General features: G+C 60.1%; 1 protein-coding gene across 8 annotated transcripts in view; it reads right to left on the bottom strand.

Moving 5' to 3' along the window:
• The window catches only part of TBC1D22A (TBC1 domain family member 22A), a 242,138-nt gene that overhangs the window by 53,755 nt on the left and 162,435 nt on the right, over positions 1 to 25,948 (bottom strand). For 4 of the 8 annotated variants that reach the window (XM_074375771.1, XM_074375773.1, XM_074375775.1 and 1 more), the window contains one exon: positions 11,269 to 11,396. The exons of 2 other annotated variants lie outside the window; for them this stretch is intronic. In XM_074375771.1, the coding sequence (XP_074231872.1) occupies positions 11,269 to 11,396 (128 nt within the window). Of the gene's footprint in view, positions 1 to 5,660; positions 5,763 to 6,642; positions 6,782 to 11,268; positions 11,397 to 25,948 lie in introns of those variants that run through there. 2 more of the 8 variants (XR_012511007.1, XM_074375776.1) reach the window with 2 other exon arrangements.

The raw sequence follows: 25,948 nt of genomic DNA, 5'->3' as shown, positions 1-25,948 counted from the left end.
CCACGTTTAAAGCATCCCCGGGCAGGGACAGAGAGGAGCCCTGCCGCGAGCCCAGCGGCTCTAGGTGTCGGGCTGGAGCTACCCGAGGTGGGGGGCTTTCTTTTCTCCACAGTTTCCACAACACACTCTCAGGTGAAATAAGAGAACGTGAAATTTTAGCAAACAAGCAGTGAAGGAGGCCTGTCGGGAATTTCATCACGGTCTGCAGGTTTATTTAGGCAAACCAACTGGCACCAGCCGAGGCCGCCTGGACGACCTTGGGTGAGCCCAGGTGAGGCCCGCCTCTCCCGGGGAGCTGTTCCGAGCTCAGCACTCAGGTGGGAAGAGGCCTGCGGAGGAGCTGGGAGGTGAACGTGTGGAAATCTCAGGACTCACACAGGGAGGCAGCCAACGGCTGGCCCAGGTCGGCGTCCAACATCACGGAGCCTGACCCCAGGGCCCAGGAAGGAGCGAGACTGCCGGCCACACGGAGTGACCCCCAGGGCCCCTGGCAGAGCACTGCCTCTCCTCGCGGTCACTAACAGAAGGTCACAGAAAATTGGACTGGAAACCTTGAGAACACTCCCCACACATGGGACACACAGGCCTCTCTTGAAAGCAGTTCTTAGGTAACTTTATGTGCTGGATTTCTTCCAGAAAACATAAACATCAAGGTATTCACCAGGCAATGCCAGAGCCTTAAAGGAGTGTGTATAGACCCAGGGCAGGTGGTCAGGAGGAGCGCCCTGCACCGATGGCCACGATGCGCCCCCTCAGCACGGCCCCTGACTGAGGGGCAGCAGGTGCCACCAGGCCCTGGGGTCAGTAAATCAGACAGCCCCCATGCCACGCCCCTCAGGCACTCCCAGGGCGAGGAGGCAGGCGGGGCCGGAGCACTCCCCACTCAAGTCCCCGCGTGTGGGTCCGCACGGGCGTGGCGTCGGGGCCCGAGCAGGGTCTGAGGGGGTGGAGGGCAGTGTCCTGGTGCCTACGTGACTCTGACTGTCCCCAGCCCTCACACTGGCAGCGGCCATCACTCCTGTCTCAGACGCCACGTCCACCCTGCCCTTTGCCCTTTTCCCTCTGCCTGGTAAGGGGGCCTGGGTAACCAGGGGTAGGGGGCGAGGCAGAGTCAGTGGATACACTGCGGAATGTACCAGGCCCAGCTCCCGCCCCTCGCTGGTCCTGCCACCCCACACCCACCTAGGAAGCATGGGGGCTGTGTCACACCTGGAGCCAATGCCCCCACCCCTCCTGACAACAATGAAATCTGTCCTTTCCAGAGCAACATGCCAGGGCCCGGCTGACCCCAGGAAGTGCTCTCCACAAAGGACCTGCACACCAAGGAGCGGCAGGCCCCACCCTGGGCCTCGTTTCTCGGCCGCCGTGGGGAGCCAGCTCCCAGATGAAACACTCCTGTCCAAGGAGCAGGGACCCTCTTCGCCGGTCTCCGTTCTTTCCTTCGTCCTCCAGGCTGACAGCAGTCTGGCCTGCATTTAAGGGACAGGCAGCCAAGTCCTTCCTGTTGCCCTCAACCCACTTCCACAGGCACGCCCAGCCCAGGCGGCCCGGGGGAGAGGCCAGCCCCCTTGGCCTCCAGATGGGGGCAAGTCCGGGCTGCTGAACGGAGGTCCTGCCGGGGCCAGTGAACATACGGGAGATTTTGCAGCAGGAAGAAGGCACGGCCTAAGCAAGGCAGGGCCGCGGGACCCCGCACCGCACAGCCCCTCCTCACAGCCTTTCAGGGCCGCCGCCGGAGCTGCACTCGCTCGGGGACGCTAACCCGCCACCCAGCGTGTTTTACCAGCTGCACGTCCTGCACCAGTTGCCAGCACACGGCACACGGAGTGGCCTCCCGAGCGCACATCCCAGGGGCCCTGCCTCCCCGCCTCCACCCGGCGCACAGCAGGGACCAGGGACGCGGGGCCAGCGGCCTGCAGGGGAGGACGCAGCAGAAAGCCCGCCTGCCAGGTAACAACAGGGCCGTGGGGCGCGCGCTCTCACTGTTAGAAAAGAGCTTTTATCGCTTCTTAGAAGACCTCCTTGCCATTAAATTCAGCTCCACAATTGGCTAGGCATCCCTGTCTACTTCAGAGCGAGGACAAATAGGAGTTCATTCAGACTGCGGGTTAGGGCGGCGCCGTCCCCGGCCTCTGGGCAGCCCCTGCGGGGAGCGGGCTGGGCGCCGGGCGATCGGGGAGCCCTTCGCCCTCCCGCCTGCACCGACGGCTCAGCAGAGGCATCCGCATCCGTGAGACCCAGCTGCCTGCCGTCCCGCCGTGTCCACCCGGCCGCGGACCAGTGGCTGCCTGCGTGGCCTGCCGCTCGGCCAACGCAGGTTACAGTCGCTCAGCAAATGACTTTTCAGAAATAATGAAGATTTCCATCTTTATAAAATTAAAATCAGAGACCACAATGTGAGAACATTACTTTTCTTGCTCCGAGGACAACTCGGAATTTCACCCGCAAAGGGACAGAGGCCTGCCCGAGTTGGCACCCGAGTGGAAGCTGATAGGTGTCCCACCTGCAGGTGATTCCAGTCCCAGGAAGTGCCCGGACCAAAGCTCCGGGCCCCGGACACCAGGCCAGCTGTGCCGGTGTGAACCAGGCCTGCAGAGGGAAGAAATCTTCCCCCAGTCCCCAAGCCCCGAGAAAGCTCTGGCAAAACCCAATCTTATTAAAACATGAAGAAAGAAAGTCCTAGAGTCACGAAGGACATCCTAGATACTCCTCTAAATACGGCCTCTAAGTCCCCAGGCCCCTGTCTTTATTGCCACCCTGCAAGGGTGACGCACCCCCTCCCGGCTCCTCCCTGCAAACTTATCAGCAGGGAGCACAGTCTTGCTGAATATTCTCATTTCTAAATCCTTCCCCAGCTGACAGTGATCTATGCCTGCCTCCTGTAGGAGGGCCGACATGAAAAGCTAACGACCTCAAATCTTAATGGGCTTATGAAAAAGTATGTTGTAAGGAGATCTGCTTCTCCAGTTTTATTAGATTAACCCAATCCATCAGCTTCCCCACCACCTGGTTCGCTGAGGGTGAATCAGGCGCCTGTGGCGCCCTGGAAGGTTCCGGAGAACCACGCGGCTCTGGGACACACTGGGTGCTCCCCACCCAGGCACAGCGACAGACACTCTGCAGGTACTGGGGAGTCTGATGGCCCACGGCCACCTTCCAGAGCCGGAGAGCAGGTCCCCACGACCCTGGGAAATGCAAGACCGCAGGATAGAGGATGGATCCCTGCACACAGTTTAAATGCTCCCCCATCGCTAAGTCACACACGACTAGGAGACAGAGCCGGGATGAGCAGCGGGGCTGACCGAGGGCTGAAGGCCTGGCACCAACACCACCCACCCCCTGACCTTCACCTGGGCCTGGAGGCAGGTGTGACAGCAGCCACGGGCCCCCTCACAGGTGGGGCTGGCGGTGTGGCCACAAGAACAGCGCTGCTTCCTTTACAGGCAGGAAACCAAGGTTTGCAGGAGTGAAAGCACCAGCATGAACAGAGCTGGTCCACCCCCATGGAGGAGACCATGGGCCTGACCCCCGCACGGCCCCGCTGAGCTGAGCAGGTCCCGTGCCGCCGCGGCTCCCAAACAGCCCCGGTACAGCTGCACCCAGCTCAGCCCTCCACGGCGCAGGCCACGCCCACCTGACTCCTAAAGCCCTGGATACACGCCCTCTCTTCCAGGGAGGCCACCCTGCTTCGCTCTGCTGGAGTAGGGCTCTGGGTCCTACTCCAGGCAGGTGTGACTGCAGCCAAGGGCCCCCTCACAGGTGGGGCTGGAGGCCGCCCTGCTTCGCACTCCTGGAGTAGGGCTCTGGGTCCCGCCCTCGGTGCGAGGCCCTGCCCTCACAGAGCTGAATCCCCGTCACCCTCCTGACCCTCAAGGTCCAGCTGAGACGTGCCCCAGGGAAGCCTCAGCACCCTTGGGCAGGTGCGGTGCCCCCAATCCCCTCCCTCCTTCGTCACGTCCGTCACAGTGCTTCCTGCCCGGGCTGAACCGACGTCCCGCGGTGCCCCCACCCCAGGCTGCGGACACCCAGGGGGTGGGTGCCTCAGGCATCGCAGTGGAGGCCCGAGGCTTTGTTGCCGTTGCCCAGACCAGGGTTCTGATTGTACCTGGTGGGTGGACGGATGGAGGAGCAGATGGGTGGACAGAAGACAGACGCACATACAACATCAGAAGGTACGCCCCCTTTGGGCTCAGGAAACTGTTAGTAGAGCTAACCTGCATTTCCAGTCAGAACTCTACTGCAATTCCATGGACTGACAGGCTGAGCTCCAAATTCGAAACTGTTTCTGGGAAGATGCACCCACCCCCTCAATCTTTGCAAAACGAATCTTTTCCCTTTAAAAGCGTCAGTGGTGCCCACGCTGCGCCGGACGCCACGGGCAGGTCTGTGACGAGCGAGGGCCCGGGCAAGGGCCACGTCTGCCTCCCGCCGTCACCGACGGCAGCCACCTCGCACCTCCTGCCCGCGCGTCTCCAGAGCGCGCCTCGGGCCGGGCCGCAGCTCCCGGCCCTCCCGGGTCTCACGGGCGTCTTCCTACCCGCTCCCGGTCTCCAGTCTGCGCTACCGACACCAAGACTCTGCGTATTCATTTCCTCTCGCCGTGTAACCAAGGTCAAACAGAGCAGGGCAGGCGTCCCTTCTCTTGCTGTTTCCGCAGGTCAGACCCGGGTTCAGCTGGGTCTCCTGGCTCAGGGCCTCTCGTGGGCTCAGCCCAGGGCTGGCAGGGACCTCCCTCGGAGCCCGCCACATGGGAGTCAGAGAACCACAAGTCCCAGGCTCACAGGCACATAATGTAAGACCACGTGCAGGGAGGGGCTTGGGCAAGTCACCAGAGCTCCGAGACCCCGGATCCAATTTCTGCAACGCCTGGCTGGTAGCAGCGAGAGCCCGGCAGTAGGACCCAGAGTCTGGACAGCTCTGCAGCTGAGACGCGTCGAGGGAAGAACGGTGCTCCTTTCTAGCGCCCACAGTGTGCTCGGCACCTTCTAGCCTCAGAGCAGGCAAGCACCCGCCTCCCCGTGAAGTCCCCTGGCACAGGCCCATGCCATGCACTCCTGGGCCACTGCACAGCCCGGCTGCGACAGCCCACACAGCCCCCAGCCCCCGAACAAGGCCCACCAGGCCCTTCACAGAACCGTGGGCCAACCTCTGCATCAGAAACACCTCCTCCCACCTGCACAGCGACGCCAGGGGCTGAGCTTCAGGAACGGGGCTCACCTAAGGCTCCGAGGGGCAGCACTGGGCTGGGATGGAGATTCCAACAGCTCACAGGCAGTGTCCTCTGCTCCGTCTGGGGCAAGTGGGCGATTCGGAGCTTCACTAGCACAAAATGCCCTCAAGCCATGTGCCTCCAACAGCGCATGCACCGAGGCCTTGGGGCCAAAGGCCCGGGTACCAGCGAGCCTGTCGTGAGCCTCCGGGAGACGGCCCTGCCCCAAGGGGTCGCCCGAGAGGGCACGGTGACTAAATGAGCAGATCCAAAGCCACACCCCAGAGCACTGTCCGCACTTGGCCTCCCGCGCTCACAGCCAGCCCTAAGGATGCACTCGGGGACATGGGCAGCGCCAGTGTCTTACTTAGGATTCAAGCGACCTGTGGACGCCACTAGGAAGGAATTTAACAAATGCCCAAAGCCAATGACGTTACTGTGTGATACTCACCTGGCCAAAGGAAGTTTTCCCTCGCCTTGAGACACAATCACTAGCCTGTGGGAAATGTGCCCTCCGAGGGGCCCTCAGCACCGCCGGCGTCCTCCCCGTCCTCTGGATGGGGGAGAGGAGCCACTGTCATCGCACAGCCACACACACAGTCACCTCCACGTGGACGCGAGGCTGTGACACCCCCTCCCATGACCCAGGGGCCCGACTCCCCAGGCTCACGCCCCAAGTATCAACCAGGGAAGGTAAGACCTCAGTCAGAGCTCAGGTGTTTCTGGGAAGGAAGTTCTAAAATTCAGAGAAGACGCCACCACTCTCAGACCCTGGCCCTAACGTTTCCTTCCAGAAAGTGCTGACATTCCTTCTCACTCCAAGACGCTTCCCAGGGGCACAGTCACTTCTGGGTCAGCCTCACAGGGCCCCAGGGACGGAGGGACAGGCCGGCAGCATCCTCCGCCGCCTCCTGGGATCTGCACCCCTCCCACCACCACCAGCCAGCTCAGGGTCTTCCACTGCACGGCCACCCTCCCAGGCCCCTACCCTCGGCGGGGGGGCCTCCAGCCAGTCCGTCTCCTCGTGGTCACCTCAGAGCCAGCTGAAGTCCCTGCCCCACTGACTCCACCAGCCCCTCCCACAACTGCACCCACCACGGGCAGCCACTCCGTGGGGGCCTATTCAGTTTACATCCAAGTGAACGAAGATGAAATGTAAAATGCAGTTCTTCAGTCACACTAATCATGTTTCTCAAGTGCTGAGAACCCACATGAAGCCAGAGGCCACGCCTGGGTGTTCCTGTCACCCTTGGACCTTCTGCCTCTTGGGAGCCTCCCTCCCTGGCTCCACGCTCCGGATGGTCCTCTCCTGCCTGGGGGGCGCCCCCTCCCTCTGGCCGCACCTCCTCCTCTCCCCTGACCTTCCCTAAGCCATCCCGGCCACGCCCATGGACTTCCTTCCTTTAAAGGCCAAATGTAATTTTATTGTGTGTGGATGTGTACACACACCCGATGTCTTCATCCTGCCATCCGTCGATGCACACCTAGGCGGCCCTGTGTCTTGGCTGCTGTGAATCATGCTGCCATGGACAGGAGGGTGCAGGTCTCTCTCCGCGATAATGATTTCATTTCCTTTGGGTAAATTCAGTAAAGTTACAGGATTAAAGAAAAACAATATACAAAAATCAGCTGCATCTCTATACACTAACAACAAACTACTGGAGAGAGAAATTAAGAAAGCAATCCCATTTACAACTGTATCAAAAAGAATAAAATGCATAGAAATAAATTTAACCAAGAAAGCATAAACTCTGTATACTGAAAAGTACAAACTGTTGATGAATGGAATTGAAAAGGACATAAAGCAATGGAAAGACATTCCACATTCACAGACTGCAAGAACTAACACTGTGAAAGCGTCCGGGTCACCCAAAGCGAGCCACAGACTCGAGGCGTTTCCTATCAAAGTTCCAAGGGCGTTTGTCCCAGAAATAGGAAAACAAACCTAAAACGTGTCTGGAACCACAGAAGATCCTGAACAGCAGAAGCGATCTGGCTGACGCCCTAATACCACCTCGTGAAGGAGAACCACAAACCAGAAACTGCACCTCAGCGTCCTGCCCCTCAGGAGGCCTGCGTGTGTGGACCCCTCCGGGCGGCGCCTCTGCAGCAGGGCCCCTCTGGTGCAGGCACGCCCCACGCACGGGAGGCAGGACACGTGGGAGAAGCTGACGCGGCGGGACAGGAGCCCCAGTGCCCACCCCAGACAGCGTGTCGGGGGTCAGCGCCCTCTGCAACAGGGCACATGCATACCGACTCCCGTGGTCTGGGAGGAGGTCAAGCAGCTCAGACAAAAAGGTGGCTTCTGTCCCAGGGCCTGCGGGTGAGGGGCTGGGCCTCGGGGTCACGGATCCTGGGCCCTGCAGGCACCTGTGCCCACCAGGCCTCAAGCATGAAGTGCAGCCAGGGACACGGGGAGGGGGTGCGGCCCCCAGACCCACCCCTGCACCCGGGGCACCGGCCGCTGCAGGGAGACACCCAAGGGGCAGGCCCTGGGCTCCGGGACATAGAGGCCCATGAGCCCGGAGCCAGGGCCACCATCCCTGGCCTGCCAGCGTTACAATAAATAAAAGCCGCACTGGTGGCTGTTTTTCCATAGATAAGCAATTCAGGAGAACGTGCGTGAGGTCCAAAGACAGGGAGGGGCCGCCAAGGCTCAGCAAGCCCTGGGCGAGCAGAGGGCACGGGCTGAGCGCCTCTGGTCGCCCCGGAGCAGGCGGGCCCCGGAGTCACAAGCTCCCTAAATGCGCAGCTGTGGTGCTCTCCTGCCACAGGCTCCCCGTCCCCTACAGGGGCCCCCGAGGAGGGTCCCGGGGTCCAGCCTCAAGAGGTCACAGTGCCACTGTGCACTGTCACTCCTGTGACCTGTGGTCCCATGGCAGGGTCAGCCTGGGGTGCTCCAGACACCCCAGCTCTGTATCAGCTAAACTATGTCCCCCCAAATTCATAGGTTGAAGCCCAAACCCCCAACGGGCCCTTTAAGGAGGTTGACAAAGGAGAGGCCCTAACGCAGCAAGACTAAAGGAGGCTGAAGAGAACCAGACATCTCTCTCTCTCTCTCCACGTGAGGCCTGCAAGGACAGACTCTTCTCACAGGGCATGACGCTCAGACCTGCCCTCAGAGGCCCCTCCCAGGGACGTACGTGACTGGTGTCCAGTCTCAGGCCAGGCGCAGCCACGAGCGGCGGTGTGGCCCTGGGAGCGGCTGGAGGAGCCGCCTGGCCCAGGGGGGCCCCACGAGAAGGGCCGCACGCCTGGAAGGCAGAGGGGCTGAGCTTTCGCCTGCCCCCCAGACAGACGGCCGCTCACAGGCAGGAACCCTGCGTGGCCGGAGGCCAAGGGCCTCTGCCCTCCCTCGCATCCAGTGTGCCCCCTGCCCCACTGGGGAGAAGCCAGAGGGAGTGGCTCCAGCCAGCACCTCCACGGGGCCCAGTGAGGACACGGAGACTCTGAGAGAGCCCCCGGGAGGCTGCGGGTCCCCCCGGAGCCCACACCAGCCCACAACGGCACCCAGCGGCCTCTGCGGAGCCTGATAAACTCCAGCTACACTTCTCTGTCCACACCACACAGGAGGCGGTGGCTGTGGCCCAGAAACACCCCTGTGACCTCTCCTGTCAACCCGAAGCCCGTGCCTCCTCCAGACAGAGTGGGGCCGGGGGGAGGGGCCCCGAGGAGGAGCAGCGAGGGGCGGGAGGAGACGACTGGGACAGGAGCCGCCCCGACGGCCCCGACTCCCCGGCTGCAGACCGACAGCACGGGAAACACGCCAAGCATTCGAGGTCATCAAAATCCACGCGTGGGTCCAGCCGTGGAGGGTGGGATGCATTCTTGCAACAGCCCAGGGATGGGGAGACTGAGACCAGCCTGGCGGCCTGCTGGATGGGGCCTCACCACCTGCTTCCGCCCACGGCCGAGGCTCCCGGGAGCTGGACCACGGCAGCCGGCGCGCGGAGCCCTGCTCGTGCGGAGCACATGGGGCGGCCGGGGAGCAGGGGGCGTCTCCCCGCTGTCTGGGCTGCTTCTGGGCGGTCTGTGCTTTCTAACCGCCATCTTTCACGCTTGCGACGAACACCCCGCGCTCAGTTCTGTGCGGTGCCTAGTTCCCAGCCTGGGCCAGGGCGGGCGGCACCCGTCCCAGAGGGTTTTAAGCTACTTTCTAAGGGGTTAAAGAGTCAACAAAACCTGTAATGGCCCAGCTAATAAACACCCAGCTTAGGGGAGAGTAATCACCCGATCGCCAGCCTGTGATTACCAGGTACTTTCATTGCCAAAAGATGCAATACAATTTCATGGTTACTTGGACCTGTAAAATAGAAACGCCCCCCATTTTTAAGATATGAAAAGGTTCACGAGCAGGGAACTGTCAGCTCAACAATGAGCCCGTGGTACAAATGAGTCAATTCATGACAAAATTTAATTTCAGGAAAATTAACTCAATAAAGATGCCACAATTGTGCTTAAAGTTTTAATACCTATTAGGAGTTTTAGCGAAGTGGTGCAGATCCATTTTCTGGCTCCTCAAAAGGCGACTGACTTAATACCTAATTTATTCGTAATGGGGACAGTATTACATGGAAGTCTGTGTTTAATGAGGGGACCCAGGACCTCGGCCTAACCCATCATGAGTGCAGAGCGTTTGCAGTTTACGGGATATTAAGTTTTGTTTCCTGGGATGTTACAGGGTCCTGATTGATAACACCCGCTGACGGCCGCTTGAACCAAACAGCCCCCAAAAAAAGGCTTTATGTCCCAGGAAATGTTAGCGGCCAGCAGTTCTGTAGCTGCCGAGTACCTAGAAAGCCAAACCAAAGTGGGGGACTTGGGTGCAATCTACTGACCAGTCTTAATTTCGGTCGTGAACACCATTAGAACGCACAGGCTGCGGCAGAGGACAGCAAAGGCGAAGCATAGCGCCGAGAGCCACCCAGCGCCCGTGGCCCCGCACAGGGCACACGGCCCACCAGGAACAAGGCTTCGGGTTACTGTTCCAGACAACCTGGGAGGGGCGAGCTCAGGGTGTGAGGTCGGCGAGCGTGGGGCCCAGCGGGGCAGCAGCCGGAGATCCCCATCCCGCGGGAAGAACACTCCATCCAGACCAAGGGCGCCCTCGACGGGGGAGGAGGGCTGGCCCGTCCAGCCTGCCCCTGGGCCCGGCCTCCCACCACCCCCCGCATGGACGGCCACAGGCGGGAGCCCAAGCCCGCGTCTGGACTCCTGCTGCCCCACAGAAAGCCCGCTGCCTGGGGCTCCCACTCCCAGCCTCCGAAGCCAGCTGCCCGTCCAAGGCCCACGAAGGGATGACGCTCAGGGCAGGAACAACTCGGCTTCCCAGAGTTCAGAATGGAACCCAGCCTCCACAGGGATCCCATTCCAAGTCCACACAGCAGTGGCTACTCTGCACATGAGGAGGAGAGGCTGGCGTGCAGACCCGCAGCACGGCTCAGCGGCAGCAAGTGTCTCCACCCAGATGAGAAGGTGCCAGGATGAGCAACAGGACACTCGAGGGAACAAAGGTGGTTTGTTGCAGAAAACTCAATCTCCTGAAGAAATGAATTCCATCAAAATCGGTGGAGAGGAGAAAATTTCATATTGCTCTGACTCTGTCAGTGATCTTCAAAAAATCCTTATTATGAATAACTCAAAACAGACAACGTGCGAGTCCTGAGTGTGAATGTTTCCGGCAGCCGCAGCCCAGGCTCATGCCGGAGTTACCAGCCTCCTCGCCACGCTGACCCACCCCGGGGACCGGAGAAAATGCAAACTGCCAGCAAGCCCTGGGGACGCTGTCACTGCATGGTGGAATGAAATTCAGCTACAAATAAAACTGCAGAAAGTTCCTGCTCGACCTCATACCTAATCAAACGACAAGAACACCAGAAACGGACTTCAAGGCCGCATTTCCATGGAAAGGATGCTCCGAAGACAAAGCCAAGTACGGCACAGACCCGGAGCAGAGCGTGGCCAAGGCGAGCTGCGGCGGACAGGGCCCGGCCCTCGTCGGGGGGGGGGGGGCCCGGCCCGGCTCCTGGCCCCCCTCCTTGGGAGGGGTGGGTGCTCACCTGGTAGGTGTCCCACAGGCGGACGGTGCACCTCAGGGGCAGCTCCCTCATCAGCAGGTTGTTCATCCAGCGGAAGGCAAACTGCAGGTACCTGACCTCGTGCTGCTCCAGGTGCCGGTGGACTTGCTCTGCGGGAGACGACACGGGCCCCAAGGCTGTCAGGAGAACCCGAGGTCCACCAGCAGCCCCGCATCCCTTCCCCGAGGCCCCGTGCCCGCCTCAGAAGCCCCTCCACCCACCCCAGCACCGCCCCCCAAGGAGCAAGGAAGTAATGAGTGCTTTCTAGCACAAGGCTCTTCCTCTCGTTCCGCCACGGGCGGCGGCGGAAGCAGTATCCGGGATCACGACAGCTCCGTGCGTCGAGCGTGTGCCCCGTGTGGGGTGCCCCGTGTGGGACGCCCCATGCCCCCCACCAGCAAGGTGAGCAGCCCCCTCCTGCCTCACACATGGGCACGTTGGTCTGAGAGGCCAGGGGACACCCTGGGACCTGAGGCGGAGCCCAGGCTGACCTGCATCTGTCTGGTCCCACGGGCGGTGTCCCAAGAGAAGGGACAAGCTCCTGGCTTCCAAGACACCTTCAGTCTCATGCCAGGCAAATGCTCCATGTGCTCCAACCCTGGCCAGTGAGGGGGCAGGCAGACACACCCCCGGACCCCCAGTTTAGGGCCCTGAGGGGAACCGAGCCCGCTGCGCGATCTCCCACCAGCCACAGGGTCCTTCTTCCTCACAGAGCTGCACGAACCGCATCTCCACAGCCGAGTCCCCAGCGTCCCCCACCCAGCCTCCCTGCAGGGTGACAACAACCGCTGGAAAGGCTGCAGATCTCAGGCGCTCTGCGGTGTGGGGTCCTGGAAGGGCCCCTCCAGGGGGCAAAACACCCTGGCAATCCTGGGGACTAGCGCCTTTTCCCAGCATTCTGCCCACCAAGTGTGCTCGAAGGACCTGGGGAGCATGGGCGCTGCCGTAACACTGAGCAGGTGCGGCCAATCCTCCAGGCTGGGAACCAGGGTGCTCCTATACTGACTTCTTTGAACCGGGGCCCCCGAGGACTGCTAACTGCCCTGTTTCTGCACACATCCCTTCTCCCACGTCGTGACTCACACATTCCTTCTCTCTAGGTCTTACCTCCCCCATCAGCCTGCCCTGAGAAGCAACCCTGAAAAGAGTTCTCCCAAAGAAAGTTCTAGAAATGGCACACAAACCAGTGTGAGAGAGAAGCTGGAGCTCTGCTGTTCACGGATCTGTCTTTACGCCTGTTCCTGATCACTTACAACGGCGCAGGAACTTATTTACAGAACCACTAAGCAAGAGGGAGGGGCCGGGGGGAGCCGGAGGACCCTGCCCTGAGACCCTCACCACGTTTTAACAATCGGGAAGGCAGTGCCGACTCCAAGCGTATCCAGTGGATTCAGGTGACTTTTCCTGGGTTCCGGAGCCCTGAGCATTTGTTCACGTCCCTCATCCTGCACAGCAAGGCGGAGGCTCGCCAGCTGAGGGGCCGGCAGGACCCTGACCTCCCAGGGTGCCCCCTGGATGCGATGCCCATGGGGTGGTGGCCTCGTCTGGGCCCGGCAAGCGGTGAGTGCCTGGCACGTCCGTGGATGGGGGGAAGCGAGTCTCCCGGCCAGGCCCCGTGCCCGCAGCGCCGTGGGCTTCCTCAGCTACAGGAGGGCGCCATTCTCGAGCGGGGAAGACAAACAACCCTGACAAGCGCCTGGGGGGCACATGGCACCGTCCTGCCGGAAAACGGCAAGCCACCAGTTTGGGAAATTAAACACATATTTCTGGAACATCTGTCACTGAAGGAACCTAGCCAGATAAAAATTAACCCTTTCCACCTGAGGGGCCCCCCACCCCGTCTCAGGCTCGGGCAGAGGAGCCCACCCAGCCAGATCCAGTGGCCGACAGCCCTCCGGCAGCTCCCACCCGCAGCACCCTCACCTGCGCCCGTGTGAGGCCAGCGAGGTGGCTCGCCCAGGGCTCACATGAGCCGCAGATGGGACCGCAGACCATCGCCCTCCTTGTCCTGAAGTGACCCCACAGACCCGCCCGGCGTCCCTGGGTACCAGCTGCCTGGGCACAGCCGTGCCCTCTGCAGACGGGGGCGGACCCCTCCTCCACAGGGGGCCCCTCACCCACCAGCTCTTTCAGGGAAGCTAATCAGGGCCTCCACGTGCCCCGCCGCCCGTGACAGTGAAGCCCCAGAAGAGACACGGCCAGCATCCTGTCCTCCAGGAGCCTGGCCACTGGCAGGAGAGACAAAGAAAACGCAGCCTTGAGCCTCCAAGTTGCCTCTTTTATCAGGATTGCCGACTCCGAGTGCCCAGAGCTTCTGGGCTTCTCTTCGCCCTGCCGCAGGCCCGAGCTGCTGAGCGGGGCTACGGAGGCCACCTCGTGCCCACCTGGTGGGGAGGCGCCTTGGGGGAGCGCCCGCCAGGCAGCCCACCCCCCGGCCGGGCCACGTCAGCTGGGTTCTGGCCAGCAGGAGCAGCCACCCCAGAACAACAGGGGGCAGGCCTCGCTCACGCGGACCGGCCTCTGTTCTGAGGCTGGGGCTTCTCTGGAAGCAGTGACAGAGAGTGACAGAGCGGGCCAGCCACCGCTCTCCCACCACCTCCTAACGTGCCGCCTCCGACGTGAGCGTGGTGAGAAATGGACTACTAAACTCTGGGCATTACTTTCAATTTACATACATCAGAGTGCAAATGTTTATGCTGAAAAGATTCATTTTTCCTGTTTTGTAAGTAATTGTGAGCAGATGCTCCATCACTGATAAAGGTAATTTGGTTAGCAATAATTCTGAATTTGAAATTTCCATTCCACTGAAAGTCAGAGTGTACACAGAGCGAACGAGCAGGCAGATGTAATTATTGTCATCTTTCAGGCTGAAGAGATAGATGCTTTTCATCAGACCCTTCCGCGGCAGGCCAGGGCGGGGACTGCTGCAAAGTCACAGCAGGCGGCTGTCCCCCAGCGCGCGCTGGGCGCGGCACCCGGCACCCGAAGCCGCGGGCCTGCAGACGGGCGCTCCTGCTGCAGCATCCCGTCTCCTCAGTTGAAAATAAAAATAAACAACACACACACACTGTGTCCCAGGATTGGCGCTAAAAGGAAAAAACCTGTACCCCCTCGACACGGCAGAGAAACACGTGCTGTTCACGCGTGGCCAGCGCCACTTAGATTAATTTGCCCAAAGAGTGAACGCAGTTGCTCGCACAAAGAGACCCGCCCAAAGCCCGTCCACAACGCCAAGCACAGACGTGACCGCGTCAGGCTTCCGCGGGCAAGGCCGGAATAGGCTTTGAGGGGGGAAGATTTCAATTCCCCAATCTGTTCAAAAGAGAAGAACAAAAACACGAGCCCACTGTCACTGAACACGGGCCCCTCTGCGCCCAAGGAGGCCCTTGCCCTGGGCTCCCCCGCCTCGTGTGCAGGGCTTGCTTTACGGTGAGAGTAAATAGCTACACAGAGGCGCCAGGCCCCAGAGGCAGGGCTGAGCCGCACCCCGCGAGGACCCAGGGCCCACGGCCGTGCCGAGGGGGCCGGAGAAAGAGGCCGAGGCAGAGGGCGACACGCACCAGGCCCGGCCCATAGCTCCGGGGAGCAGCAGCCCGGGGCCCCCGCTGCAGACTGACCTGCCACGGCCGCCCAGGGGGGTGCACCAGGGGGACAGAGGCCCGAGCTGGGAAGGGACCGGGCGGCAGGGGGAGTGAAGGACACAGAGCAGAATCCAGGCCCTGTGGTTCCACTCTCCAAGCAGCGGACACCCCCCAGCAAATCCTCGCAGGCCAGCAGTCCTGCCAGCCCCACATCGGGGCAGCGAGGAGGCCTGAGTCTGGGCGGCTGGACTGCCCTCTCCCTCAGCAGAGAGCCCGGCCAGACTGGTGAGTCGTGGAAAGACCTCGAGTTTCAGGGTTAGGAGAGCTGGGCTCCAAACCCAGGTCAGCTTCTGGAAGGTTCTCTAGGCTCTCAGGGCCTCCAGGTGCCCCCCTGGAAAACAGGGCGGGCCGCAGCTCCCGCACAGGACCCTCTCAGGAAAGTTCCTGACACAGGGGAATGCCAGCAGTGGGCACATGACTGGGTCCAGACCAAGAATAGGGAGGAGACGGCAGCTGAGCCTCACCCAGAAATAAAACCAGTGGAAGCTCTGACCAGGCAAATGGGGCCTCCACCAAACAGCCAGGGAGCCTGCTGTCATCTGTCTCCATGATCCAAGCTGTGAGCAGACGCAGCTTCAGGCCGACAGGTGCAGCTCAGGCTCCCCGTGGACTCTTCCCAGCAGCACAGCACAGGGAGCGAAGGGACAGGGCAGAGGGGACTAAAGACGTAAGGACCTGGACACACGGGGGCAGGAGGCCAGGCTGGGGGCCGTGGGTGTGCAGGACCAGAGACGGGAGCACGAGGCCCACCCTGCAGCCCACGGTGGGACGCACCTTCCCAGTGCCGGGTGGGGTCCCAGCTGCCGGACGTCAGGGAAGAGGCGCCGGGGCCCACGACGCGGTCAGTCGTGCCTGCGCGACGACTCCAGACGCCCAGGCTCAGCAAGCGTCCCAGCGGGTGAACACGCAGACATGCGGGAGGGTGACAGGCCCTGACGCGGGGGCCGAAGGAGCTCCGAGTCCCAGGACCCTCCCCAACCTCGTCCTACTCCTGTCTCCCCCGGCTGGCCCTCCTGAGCCGCACCCTCTGTGACATGCTTTCCCAAGGTCTGCAAGCCACTCAGGCAAGTGACTGCAGCGGGGCCCGGGGACTGCGGCCTTCATCACTGCTCGGTCAGACGTGCGGCACCTGGGGGCCACGGGGCATGGCTGGATCTCGCAGAGAACAGAGCCCTCCGTGCGGGGGCCTGACGCTAACTCCGGGCGTGCTGTGGGGCATCCACTTTGGACTCGTGTTTCAGCAGAGGACTTCTGCCAGCATTAAAGGACCCTGAGAGCTGAGATCCAGACACACATCAGGGCAGGGGCCACACTGCACTTCCCCAAAAATCACTCCTCCCAGTCCAGGCCGTGTGGTGGCTAACCTCTCACGGGCTCCCCAGGGGAGGGTGAGGAAGGTGGCTCAGACCCTGGAGGCACCACCCACTTGTAAAGCCGTGGTGGCACAGCCCCAGGAAGAGGTCACAGCAAGCCGCCTGGCCTTGGGGACAGCGACGCCCCCACACTCTCGGGACCCCAGCATAGACAGCAGCGTGGGAAGGAAATGAGCCTCCCAGCAGGTCGTAAAGAAACCGTGTTTATCTGACACCACCACACACCATCTCTCCATCCCTAGGGACATGTTAAGGTCTATTTTTTTGACAGTAACATAATCTAAAATACGAGTTCTTCTGGCGCTACACAGAATCGCAGCGACGCAGCATTAAATCATCCCCACTTCACAGATGTCTTCATGGGCCTCAACAAACACCTCCGAGCCAGGGCCATTTCCACCCAAGGTTGCCGCACGGGGCCTGGGGGACAGAACGCAGGGGACAGAGCGGCCTTCCTGGGGGCCCAGGCACGGTACTGACTGCTCCAGAAGCCCCATAACGGCCGCCCTGGCCATGGACACAGGCAGATCGGGGAGGCCCAGAGGAGACGGCAGGCGGGTTAGGAGCCAGATCTGGTGGGTGGGGGCTGGAGGGGGCCCGGTTCTTGGCTCCGTCCCACTAACACCTGTGGAAGGTTTTAGGTGGGGACAGTGATGATGCTGACGGGGAGAGGAGCTCTCAAGGCCGCAGTGTGGACGGGATGCCATCAAACCTCAGACCTGGTGTCAGCCGAAAGGAAGTCTGACCCTACCCAAGGCCGCCCGGAAGTGGGGGCGCGCGGCCTTCCCAGAGCACGCTCTCTCTCCGGGTGCGCATCAAGACTGAGAATGCGCCATCAACAAGGATGTGTCTCAGTGTGACTCCCACGCCCCTGCTGGCCCACACCTCCCCACGCTCAAGACTCCGCTGCCCTTCGGAAGCCTTTGTGACCTCTCCCCACACTGGAGCTGACACCGCCCACCTCAGGGCCCCCCCAGCCACTCCTGCCTCAACTTATAGAGAGCACCTGGGACCCTTAGTGGCTTTGGTGGCTTGAATGGCTGACTATCCCTTTGAACTGTGGGCTCATAAGGATAAGAAATCCTGATTCCTTTCCATGTCCTGGACCCAAAGGGCAAGGTAGGAGGAGTTTTCCATGAAAGTGGGATGAAGGGATGGATGGAGGGAGGGGTGGAGGGAGGGGGGGGTGGGTAGATGGACAGAGGGAGGGAGGGAGGGAGGGAGGGATGGATGGAGGGATGGGTGGGTGGGTAGATGGACAGAGGGAGGGAGGGATGGTTAGCGGGTGGGTGAGCGGATGGATCACAGGAGAGAGGAGAGGAGGGAGGAGGTTGCTCAGTGAGGGAAGGGACAGAGGACGGGAGGGTGGACCTCGCATGTCTATGGAAAAGCACTGAAGCACTTTCCAAAGCGATTTCTATGACCGACACTTTCCTCATCACCTACTGGAAGACTGGAACACAGCTGAGAGAACGGACGTGTTCTGAGGGAGAGAAGGCATGTTATTGTGTCTCTGAGTAGAACCTTCGTGTAGGAAAGGGGATGAAATCAAACCACACACGTGCGTGGAGGGACTACGTATAGCTCTGGGCAGGGAATTACTCGTTCTGGCCCATGCTCTTATCAGGAAGAAAACAGAACAGCACAGGTGGCCCTACCTGTATAATCTAAGGTGCACTTTCAGAGCAAACAGGACGCGACCTAAGGTACACACGTGAAAACCGCGACACTGGTCTGGATGAGGGGAGAGAGCACAACAGGTCAGTCCACCTGGTTCCCGCTCCACGTTCCCGACACCACTCTGGCCACGCCCGCTGGTACTCAACCCTCCCGACAGCTCCTCGAGAAGCTGAAATGCCTCCCGAAGCTGTCCAGGTCCGCCCCAGCCCTCCTTCTCCGCACAGCGCTGCGCTGGTCAGCGCTGAACGACAGATCCTCTGGGAAGAGGCCTTGATTCCCAGCACTTGCCGATTCTGCGGCATAAATTCTGCTCCTGAGGCCACGTGGATGCGAGTCCCGGGACGCAGAGGTGGGAGGAGACACCGGCCGGTGCCCACCTGTTCCAACCCCTCCTCGGGCCTGTCCCCACACACACCCTCCCGGCACCCCCCCTTCACCCCCCCTTCACCCCCACACAGTCCAGCACCCACAGGCACGTCGCTGCTTCACCATTTCACACCAGCCCCTACTCAACACAGCAAACGGCCACCAAGGCTCAGAGCTGGTGCCGTCTTCCACGAAGCCCTCCCGGACCGCCTCCACCCCGGCCGCCACGCCCTCACTGCCAGCGTCCACAGGCATCTCAACTCATCGGGGCCTGTGTGGCTCCAGTGGAACGCCCCGGGGCCTCCACTCCCGTCTGTCAAGGGCAGATGCTGCCAGCTCCGACCTCACCAGCTGCCAGGAAGGGCGACGAGGTGCAGAGTGCCCAGTGGGGCCAAGCACGGGACCAGGCGGAGCTCCGTGGGCAGGGGGCACCCCAGCACCCAGAGGGCACCTATAATTGCTGGGTGCGGAAGCATTCCAGGCCACGCCCCATGGAGACCCCTGGTGCCCGGGGGCTGGGGCCCCCCTCCCAGACCAGGGGGCTTCAGAGGCCGTTCGAGAGGCATCTGAGCACCCTGCACGTACTTCCCTCCTTCCTGGCACCTTGCAAATTGACAGAAGAGGGCAAACATGGTGCCCGAAACAGGCAGAAAGACAGAAGTGAGAACAGAAAGGTGGACAAAGTCTCCCTCAACGGCAGGGCGGCTCCAGCCTGCACCAGTGCGGCACACAGCAGGAAGCAGCCCCGCACCCTGGGTCCACGGCACCGCGGACCCAGCGGGGAAGGGCGGCTGGGGCAGAGTGGGGCCTCGAGAAGCCGCTGGATGGCCTGGTGCCTGTAGCAGCCCTGCCCTCCCCACCTGTCCGGCCCCCAGAACCCGGGAGGACTTCACCACAGACTGAAACCGTGGGTCTCTGCATGGGGGCCCAGGCCTGGCAGAGGGCAGGGGACTGATCGTGCGGAGAGCTGCGGGCATGTGCTCGGCCTGCACTGTCCACGGCGCAGTGACAGGGTGTGACTGCAGGCGCGGCTGGGAGCACGGACACAGGGACCCGTGGCCCGAAGTACGGAGGGTCCACCTTCGTGAAACAGCAAGTGCCCCTCCTCCTTCTCCCAGCGCCGGCAGCTGACCAGCACGGGAAGGACTGTGACCTCGGTAACGAGAGGCGGTCCTCCTTCCCCGAGCCCGGCCCCCGATGCTGCCCCGTCCTGACCTTAAGCTGGACGCTGGTTCTTTAAGGGAGGGAGATAAAACGGCTCAGGGCGTCTCCAGCAACGTGTAAACACGATCAAAAATGACTTCGGGGAATCACTGCAAAACCAGATTTGATGGCCTACATTCAAAACCAAGACAACCTTGCCTTCTTAAGATCAAGGAGAATCGCTTTATTTGGACGTCTCTCCTTACAGTTTAATTAACTACTCCCAGTTTGGCCATAAACCTGGAACATAAATCTCGGACACAGGGACGCAAAGATACCATCATTGAGGAGCAGAGCAGCCACGCCCCAGCTCCGAGGGCCCTGCTCGTGCTCCACTGCTCACCGGGTGGCCATCGCTGCCTCCGGCACAAACATGCTCCCCACTTGAGCGCCCCCCAAGTGAGCCAGTGACCCTGGAGCTGCCTTCTGTGACTGCTCTGCTGAGAGGTTCCAGGAGGAAAGGTCAGCCAGGTCACAGACACAGCGTCTCGAAGCCAAGCAGATTCACCTGCCTCGGTGGCCCGTGGGGGGGGGCACCCAAGAGCTGAATGGGGACACGCCCGCCCAGGCCCACCCACCCCGTTCTCCGGCTGTAACGTGGGCTGGGTGGTGGTGGCCAGGCCTCCCGGGACCCTGCAGCCCAGACCTGCAAGGAGAGTTGTCCTTTGATTTTTAGAAAGTAAATCCTGCTCTACCTGCTCTCGGGAACACCTGACCACAGGCTTACACCGGGAGGAAAACACAAAGGGCTGGGGAGGCAGCGAGCCCAGGAAAGACAGAGCAGGGAAAGCGGGAGGGTCAGGGAGGCCCAGGCAACAGGGCCACAGCCTGCCTTCCCACACGGCCCTCTGGCCTGGGAGATGGCCGGAGGGGCTACGGGCCTGACCCCAGGGTCCCAAGACGACAGTGGGGAGGCCTCTAGGACCGGGCTCCCTCTATTCAGAGAAGCCAAGTTTGATTTTCTGCCCCCTCCCTCTTCGCAGGGCGTCACAATGTGGGGGGGGGGGGCACCAGAAGGCACAAGACACAGCCAGGAGTCCCCAGAGAAACCGTGCACAGAGGGTGTGGGTCTGGGGAGGGCATCGCCTCTGTGCGGCTGCAGCCTGCTCCTCCCCCAGGAACCCTGGGGTGCAGGCAGGGCCAGGCGTGACTCTGAGCCCGGAAGACAGCGCTGGGCCCCCAGGAGGCTGGGGGAAGGCTGAGGGGGCTCGCCCGAGCTCAGTACTGACCCAGGAGGGGCAGAGCTGGAGGCCGCTGGAGACCATCCAGCCTGCGGGGAACCTGAGGCCAGGGAAGGGGCGGCGTAGTCCCACCTCAAAGGGGCGCTGTGACAAATCAACACAACAACACAGATGAAGAGCTGGGGGCGGTGCCTCTGACTCGGCAGGTGCTTAATAGCTGCTGCTGCTCCCTCTCCCTCTCCCTCCCCATCTCCTGATGATGATGACCATTATCAGCAGCGACCAGCTTCAGAGTCAGTGCGGGAGGCTGAGCCAGAACCCGGGGGTAACCCTAACATGCTATTTTTTAGATTACAGGGAACTTCCACTATTTCTTTGATTTTTTTGGACTGGGTAATGCATCCCTCTTCTCAAAAATGCAACCAAATAGCCACGTAGGTTTTCAACTGAAGGCACGTTAAATCTACTGGACACCACTGGGAGAGTGAGAACCCACAGGGCACCTGCTGCCCAAAGGCCTTGGGCAGGCCCAGCACCGAGCCACCGGAGTAAGGACCCCTGTCCACGGAGACAAAGCCTCAGCCTGAGACAGGGAGGCAGGCTGGTAAGCGGACACACGGAGGCATCCCCGAGAGTCTACATGACCTCCCACAGCTGACGTCACCGCCCTCCATGTGTGATCTGCCAACCCTGGGCCCTGCATCTCCAGTGAAACCTCCCTTCATCCCAAAGGCGCCCCGGCCGTCTGGGGTCTGACGAGCGGGGGGGGGGGGTCCCTGCGAGTTCTCACGGTGCATGCCGACTGCTCCAGGGCCAGGCCGCACCGCTGGTGTATCCTCTGCTCTCTGACTGCTCACCGTGCAGCAGAAATAAAAATATTTTCACTTGGGTGGTAATAAAGCTGAATCTCGTTTCCAGCTGTAACCGAGTTCTCTCTTGAAAGAATAAGTCAATTTTAACCTTACAATGTAGGCAAGACAGCTTTCAGAGAAATTTCATTAAAATCACATTTAACCTAAATTAAAAAACACAGGAAAGGGAAAATGTACCCGCAACAGAGCTGGTTAGCACACCGAGGCAGAACCATTCTCCAGGAGCACGTTCTGGCATCTTTCCCCCTAGGGCGGACGTGTCCATTTTAGTAATAATGAAGCCTGGCGCCCGCCCTGGTCTCCCTGGGTTGGGGCAGTATCGGCCCCGCTAAGCGGCCTCCCAGGCCAGACAGGGGAGCCTGCCCAGGGAGCCAGCGCCAGACAGGCCCTTTGCCCACGAGGTCCAACACTCTGTGTCGACAGAGCCCCCAGACCAACCGCAGCCCCCACTGGGAAGGGGAGCCCACGCCCCCAACCCCACCACCTAACTGATAAAAATGCTAAAAACGCCGATGAGGTGATGGCGGTGCCCAGGTCGGCTGCAGCTCACGATGCGCCAGCACTGGTGTGAGCACTTCACCTGCCCTGACTCTCCCAGCCCCGGGGAAACCACCGCCAGTGTGGGGCTGCCACTCGCCGGCCACACCCGTGGGGTGACAGAGCCCGAGCCTGAGCCCACACCAGCCAGCCTCCCAAGTCCCCCCGATGTCAGTCTCTGGCTCCCGGTGCCAACTTCCTCCTCAGCTGCGGCTCTGAAGGACAAAGTCCCACCTGACACGTACCCCACCTGCCTCCCCTGCTCAACCCAGGGACCACCGCCCCGCTCTGCTGCGCACAGGCAGTGGAAGAGGGCCGGGGGAGGCGGGGGGGGGGCAGCCGAAGTGCATTGCAGGCAAAGGAAACAAACTGGACGAGCAAAGCTGAGGTCACATGTGGTGCGTAAGGACAAACTGCTCCAGGGTTCAACGCGGCCTAAAGCCGGCTGGAGGAGGCAGGGCCGTGGGTCAGACTGAGAAGGGCCTCGGAGGCCACTGCACGGCGAGTCTCGGCAGCCGCGTGGAGGATGGACAAGAGGAGGAAGGTGTGCATCTCAGGAAGTGACTGGAAGGTGGAAAGCAAGAACCTCCTAGGAGCTTGGCCTGCATCTGACTGTCACTAAAGATCAACAAGGTTAGTGTCCTGGGCAGCCATGGGCCGCCCCGCACGGCCGTGCCTGAGGACTTGGGTGACTGGCACACAACAGTTCTCCGCATGTCATCCGTGGTCCTCGCGAAAACTCCAACTGCCCTGCCAGGGTGGTCAGTCTCTGCAGGACTGTGAACAGATTCACCAGCCAAGGGTTTCTAGGCCAGCCTGTCGGAGAATAATCACTCATAAGTCAGAAATCAGCCAGAAATTGATCTAACCTAGTGAAAAACACTGACTTCTCTTCAAACAATCACGTGGTGACCAGTGGAAAGTCAACACCGCTCAGCTGGTGTGCAGGTCAGTGCCAGCCTTTGGCCAGGAGAAGAACCCCCTCCCCGGAGGAGACAGGCTGCCCCTCCGGGGATGTGTAACGAGGTCAGTGTGCCCGGCGGGGGTGCGGGAAAGTCAGCGACCTCACACACAGCTGCCACACCCAGAAAACGAACCACACCTGAAGTGTACACTGGTGTGTACATGCGTGTTGGGGGGGGGTGTATGTGTGTACAGGTGCAGGTGTGAGTGTATTGGCGGGGCACATATACTGGCATGTGTGAACTTTAATTTCAAATGGCCATCACATGTAAGCAGTATTTTCGTCGCCACCTGCAACCTCCAGGACAAAAGGACTAAGTTTGAATTCAACTTGACGCCGTTCTGAACTCACCACTCGCAGGGCTGCCAGATAAGATACAGGAGGCCCAGCGAAATCTGGCTTTCAGTATGTGCCAAATATTGCATACTCATATTAAAAAATGGTCCGTTATTTACCTGAATTTCAAATTTAACTGAGTGTTTGATATTTTTATTTGCTAAATCTGACACCGCTAAGATCAGATGGGAAGGATTTACCCCGGCTTTTTTCTGCATAGGGAGAAAGCAGAGTTTGGGTGCGAAGACTGAAAAGGCACACTCCTGATGGTGGCTCCGGCCGCCCTGAGCAGCCCCGGGGGTGGTTCAGGCTTCTCTGCCTCCCTGGCCCACCAGAACCTCGGCTTTATGGTCCCTCAACAACCTGAGGGCAGAGCCCAGCAGACCTCGGCTGGCCAAGTCCCACCAGGAGCCACCCACTGGCTTCCCTCTTCATGCCCGTTTCCTTCCCTGGGGACAACTCACTAATCTGTGACACAATTCTTTAAATGTGATATTAAGTCTTCTGAGAAAGCCAAGCGTGGCCGTAACCAGATACACACATCTGCTGAGGCTGACTATCTTCAAATATTTCTTTTTAATACTGAAATAGGTTCTCCATGATTTTTTTCGATCAAAAGACACAGCCAGGATTCCATTTACATGATCTCCTGTCACAAAAGATGCAGGTACAGAACCCAAGGTGGGGCTGCCCGCAGGTGGGCCCAGTCCCAGGACTCGGGCTAAGGGGCTCAGACTGCAGTCTTTCGAAGAGCCCGAGGGCTGAACGTGGGGGCAACTGGAGATCATGTGACCTCAAAGGTTAACATCAGGTGTAACAGATCCAAGGACAACAGATGCACAAGGTATGTCACCTGAGTAGACTGCGAAAGTTGAAATTTCACTTTCAAATACACAAAAATTTCCTCCAGTGCTTTGTATGTTAAAATTCTATCAGTCCACGGAGTGTTAACATGTATTTATTACTGAGGCAATAAACTACCGATGACTGGTGTGACCTGTTAATTTTATGCAGAGCAATCCTTTGCCAAGTAGGGAACAGTCTGACAGTTAACAAAAATATTGAGAGCACATGCTTCTAACTCCGAACTCCTCCCTACACCATGCCTGTTACTCTGTCCACAAGAGCGTGGGGCTCTCCCAGCCCAGGGCGGGGGGCACTTCTCTTTCCTCCTGCCTCTCGCCACAGCACGTGACTTGCTTTGGCCAATGAAATGCAGCCGAGTGTTGGGTACCACTTTCTGCTGAAAGCGTTAAGAGCCCGTGAGCAACCCCCAGAGCTTCTCCCTCATCACAGCAACGGGGCCAGGAAACTGCTGAAGGCAACAGCTCCAGCAGCCTGAGCCCCAAAGTGAGGACCACACAGAACAGGAACCCCAGTCAAGCCACAGGGGACGTGCCGTGTAAGGGAGAAACAAATGTTTGTTATTTAAGCTGCTGAGATTTCAGGCTGTCTGTCCACAATGCAGAGCTGAGCCTCCCGACTGGCAACAGTGACATCTGGCTTCTGCCTGGTGAGACCCTTACACTGAGCACTCAGAGCTCGGTCCCTGTGTGCACTGAGCCCCAACGCACTCCTGGGGCAAAGCTGTGTGCTCGTACCCTGTGCGAGGGGGTTCAAATCTAACCTGCCCCAAATAAGCAGAGGACACAGCACTGGTTTCCCAGACTCATCCTTCCGTCACCCACCTGCAGCCAGAGTGCCCCAAGGAAACAGCAAACGTCCCCAGCAGGGCTCGGAGGTGGCCTGCTGGAGGGTGACTGGCCCCATAGCAGCAACTCATTTGCACAAGAAGCAGCTCACTCCACTCCAGGGCCAAAATAAAGCTCAGTTTGGCAGGAACGAGAAATCCCTAGGCAAGCCCTTGCCCCAAAAAACGGGGCATGAGAATTCACCTTGTAGAAGCAAGTAACCGTTAGAAACAGATCTGGCTAAGGCTGCAGCTGCTGCTCATCCGGAAACCCCAAATCCTCTCCAATTTCCCAGTAGCCAGTGCGGTGATCTCCTGGGCCACAGACCCACTCTTAGTATTTCCCCATTCTGGCTGGGGTTTTGCCTTCCTGCGCTGATTTCATCTGGTTCTGCTCCTAAGATGCCCATAAACCCACTCCTTTTCCCACAGACGTTTTGCACTGACCCCCTGGCTCCCAGGCTGGATGGGGTGCCGACTTCCAGGGCCCCTGATGGTCATAGCGACTGTGGCCCTGGGTGTGCTGCAGGGCGGGTGTGTGCCTGACTTGCTTTCCTTCTCGGTTATATCGCTTCTTAGAGGCAGCAAGGAACAACTCAGATTTAGGCAGCCTCTCGGAGGAATTTCAGATTCATTCTTGGAGCATGTTTCTGCTGGATGTGACTCTAGGGTGACTCTAGGGTGACAGCGCTGGTTCTCTCAGCACATTGAAGGTGTCTCCTTGTATTTTTGTTGAGAAGTCAGTGCTCAGACAGCTATTCTTAGAAAATAACCTTTTACTCTAGCTGCTTTAAGAATCAGTCTTCAGTTAACTCTTCC

This window comes from Camelus bactrianus, chromosome 12 (genome assembly GCF_048773025.1).
Source record: "Camelus bactrianus isolate YW-2024 breed Bactrian camel chromosome 12, ASM4877302v1, whole genome shotgun sequence".
Taxonomy (NCBI): Eukaryota; Metazoa; Chordata; class Mammalia; order Artiodactyla; family Camelidae; genus Camelus; species Camelus bactrianus.
This window is presented reverse-complemented; position numbering and strand designations above follow the sequence as displayed.